A 3,818-nucleotide genomic window follows, 5' to 3' on the forward strand; every position below is an offset into this window, starting at 1 on the left:
GCTTCTCTCAGTCTCACTGTTACTGTCACTCTTGTAACAGATCCTGATCCATTCACTATCACACGAGACAGTTCAGTAGATATTCCATTCCCATTCACTGAACAACTGACAGTAGTAGGAGGACCATCAGAGACATTGAAACTGAGACTGAAGACTGGAGGAGTAGCTAATCTACTAGTGGAAAGGAGAGAGAACTGCATAGTAGGATCAGCATCAGGACCATCTGTAAAAGAAGTACATTAATTATAGTCTATATTCATCTCATACCATTGTTATTGTATCCAGTATCAGTATATGCTCCAACCACTAGTGTTTGATTCACTCCATTCTCATCAGGAATGATACACTTGTATAAACCTTCGTATCCTGATAGTCCATATCTTCTAGCTAATGCAATCTGACCACTCAGTCTCTTACTGTACACTGGTCTGGGAGCTGTTGGATCAGGCAAGCTACCATCAATTAAAGGTACTTCAGTTCCATTGGGATAATACCACACTCCAATGTCAGTACTATTGTTAGCACTCTGACACCACAAAGCATCATTGATATCATTAACATCATTATTCCGATCAATATCATAAAACTGACTAGCATATATAATAGAGTAGTCAGTTATTATCCGATCTGCATAAGGTAGATACAATTGAATGCCTGTATATATATCATTTAAATAATCCAATAAAACTACTAGTTGAGTTTATATTCTTACCATTACTAGGCAGGTTATTAGGTTGTTGTCCTTCAACTCTCAACAGGAGGAAACCAACAAGAAGAAGCAATGCCCTCAACATCTTCACAGGAAACTTAAACTCTTCCTACATAAGGCTATAACATCAGGAAACACATGTCATGGAAGTTTATGTAACACTGTAACAGTTGATACACACCACCACCTCCATGTTACTTCCTTTTCAAAACTTGTACATTCAGTTTTATAGTATTAAATAAATAGATACATTAATAATAATATATAAAAGTTACTTCCTAAAGAGCACTGCAGTTATGATCAAGGGCAGCTTTGCAAGGGAAAACTCCCCAGAAAAGGATCTGATACTAGCAAATACTTACTTGTACTTTGAAAAAATGCATTAATAATAGCAGATACTCACACAAAGAATTTTATTTATTGTAAAATGTAAAATTTGGTATACTCAATGATGAAGTACTACTAAACTGTTCTGAAATCTTTTGCTACTTTAAAGTTTAAATTTATGACAAGGAAACACTTTAATGTTGCATTGTGTACCAAATCATGAAACTGTTAGTATTTCATATTCAGCAGGTGAAGTAGTAGTCTTGGGCCAAGTTGTATCATACACTGACTCAACAGTTGATCTATTAATAATAACTTTAAATAATAATAATAATTGTATTTTATATAACTGACTGTGTTTGTTGTACTGTATTGTATGTTGGACCATCTTTCACTGGTGCATCATCAGCAGTACTGTATGTGTGTGTGTATAGACATAATGTAATAGTCAATAGTGTAACTAACTTTGTTTTAAATTCAGTTGTAGCATAAGCTGGACTGCACTCCATTAAAATGTCATTATCTGATTTTCTATTGGTTTTAAAATCAATTGAGTAATGAATGTGTACACATTTACCTTTTTTGGTTAATATTAGTTCTTTTTATATACACAACCAGTACCAGTATAATAATTATAGATACAGCCAATAGTGATGCTAATACTGTCACACTGACTATCCATCCAGTAATACTTCCTCCATTATTCACTAATACAGTAGTTGACACAGTCAAAGCAGTAGTCATGGTATCAGTAGAACCAGAAACTATAAAGCATAAACTCATTACTGATATAATTGCTTTAAAATAAATTGACAAATCATTTTAGATCTACATGTACTTGTTGATGATGATAAACAGTGATAGTGAAAGTTCAGTTCTATTGTAATATTATCATTGCTTTACCTGTTGGTACAGTTCTAGGTCCTTCATAATAAATTTCATTTACTTCAATAGTCACTGACATCTCAAATGAGTAACTGAGGCATGAGTATAACTCTGGTATAATAACTTCATTTGTTTCATTGCTAACATTCATTGAGTCATCATCAAACTCGCTGCTGTAATAGATAATGTAGTAACTGGCCCCTGGAATGGGTAGCCAATTCATTTGTACAGTAGTTGAGTTGAGATGCACAAGAGTGAAATTGCTTATACTTGCTATGAAAATAGTGTATTATAATATAATGCTAAATTTTAATGGAAAATTTACCTATTTCATTAGTTGAGAATAATTCATTAGTCCATTCTCCTGGTCCAATACTAGTATATGCTCTTACTCCAATAGTATAACTAGTATTAGGTATCAATCCTACTATACTGTAATAAGTGTTAGTAGTGTTAGTTATATTGTATGGACCTGGACCAGTACTGGTAGACTCTCTATATCTTATCTCATATACTGTAATGATACCATTAGGTATTGTAGGAGGATTCCATGAGATACTGATCTCAGTTAGTGCAGCATTTGTTTGTATTAGATCAGATATCAGACCAGGAACTGTGTTAAGATCATGTTAAAGTGATCAATATCTCGTGTTGGCTTACTTGATTCAGGAGTTAATTGTATTTCTTGTCTAGCTGGTCCATTCATATTATAATTATAAGGTTTTATACTCACAGTATAGTTAGTATATGGTATTAATCCTGTGAGATTATACATTCTGTTGTCTCCTCCAGTGATATTAACAGTATAACTAGTGTTTGAAGTGATGTTAGTGTATGTGAGGTAGTATCCAGTGATTGGTCCATTCCTTCCATTGCAAGGTACTTCATCCCATGAGACAGTCATTGACACTGACTCTACTGATGAGAATAGAATATCATCCACTGGTGCAGTAGAAGCTATAGGAATATGAATATAATAATACTACTTTGATATCATACCAGTAAAGGATGTAGTTACGGTACTAGCATTGAAAGCTACCATATCATCTTCATATACTCCAATAAGATCAAAGTCACATTGACTGTAAGGAGGTATACCAGTTGAAGTATGTGGTGATGAAACTGATGTTTCATTATTACTAGTGAATGATGATTCACATACTCTCCTACATCTCCTATTAATATTATAATTATTTGGTACTACAGCAGTTGGTGGACTCCATGTTAATATAATGGTAGAAGCTGTAATAACTGTAGCCATAAAATCAGCCACTTGATGGCCTAAAATTATTAATAATACATGTGCATGTTCATTACCGTATAGCTCCAAATTTTTTTTGATCAAAATTTTCGTAGGGTACTTTTGCCTGACTAAATTTTTAATTGACGAAATTTATGTTCCACATGAGTAGTATGTGAATTAGTAACAAAAATGACGAAAATTTTATTGACAAAAATTAATTTTAACAAGAAATTAAGATTTTGATGAAATTTTTGACTGACGAAAATTTGGAGCTATTTGGTACTATAATAATAACTTACTAATAGTTAACATAACTGAAGCATTGCCACTAGGTAGAGAAGCTGATCCATAAGATACTACATAGAAAGTGTATGTATTTCCTTGAGACAATGATGATGTTATATTAATTGTTGTATTACTAGTGTTGGATACACTAACAGGAGTATTACTAAACAGTTGATAGTAGACCTCATAACCAGTAGCTCCTGATACAGGAGACCAGGAGAGTCTTACATGAGCTAAACCAGTACTTAATCTTGTAGCAGTTAAACCAGTTGGAGTATCAGATACTGACAATATAATTCAATAATATTAGCAATACTAATGACTAACTTGATATATCAAATGATGAAGTACTGTTAACAGCATTAGGAC

At 33.1% G+C, this 3,818-nt stretch overlaps 1 protein-coding gene and 1 long non-coding RNA gene across 2 annotated transcripts; both read right to left on the reverse strand.

The window, feature by feature from the left end:
* Positions 1-283: 283 nt before the first annotated feature.
* LOC109584233 (uncharacterized) lies at positions 284-2,337 on the reverse strand. The gene is made up of 7 exons (XM_019999901.1): positions 2,247-2,337; positions 1,940-2,194; positions 1,614-1,800; positions 1,502-1,567; positions 1,391-1,450; positions 713-1,338; positions 284-654 (listed from the first exon to the last, which is right to left on the reverse strand). Exons 2-6 carry the CDS (start codon positions 2,142-2,144, stop codon positions 1,254-1,256), a joined length of 603 nt encoding a protein of 200 aa, XP_019855460.1. The 5' UTR covers positions 2,145-2,194; positions 2,247-2,337; the 3' UTR covers positions 284-654; positions 713-1,253.
* Positions 2,338-2,842: 505 nt separating this feature from the next.
* On the reverse strand, positions 2,843-3,010 carry LOC109584235 (uncharacterized). The gene is made up of 2 exons (XR_002185914.1): positions 2,921-3,010; positions 2,843-2,878 (listed from the first exon to the last, which is right to left on the reverse strand). It is a non-coding gene; the product is annotated as an uncharacterized LOC109584235 (long non-coding RNA).
* Positions 3,011-3,818: the final 808 nt, after the last annotated feature.

Source organism: Amphimedon queenslandica, unplaced genomic scaffold, assembly GCF_000090795.2.
Source record: "Amphimedon queenslandica unplaced genomic scaffold, v1.1 AMPQUscaffold_13229, whole genome shotgun sequence".
NCBI lineage: Eukaryota > Metazoa > Porifera > Demospongiae > Haplosclerida > Niphatidae > Amphimedon > Amphimedon queenslandica.

What these genes read in the sequence shown, in the direction of transcription:
- LOC109584233 (XM_019999901.1), bottom strand. Translation starts at nt 2,144, where the DNA reads ATGAATTGGCTACCCATTCCAGGGGCCAGTTACTACATTATCTATTAC. An exon ending in ACCTAGAACTGTACCAACAG is followed by an intron (nt 1,801 to 1,939) that starts GTAAAGCAATGA and finishes TATGCTTTATAG; the next exon opens with TTTCTGGTTCTACTGATACC. An exon ending in ACAACTGAATTTAAAACAAA is followed by an intron (nt 1,451 to 1,501) that starts GTTAGTTACACT and finishes ACACACATACAG; the next exon opens with TACTGCTGATGATGCACCAG.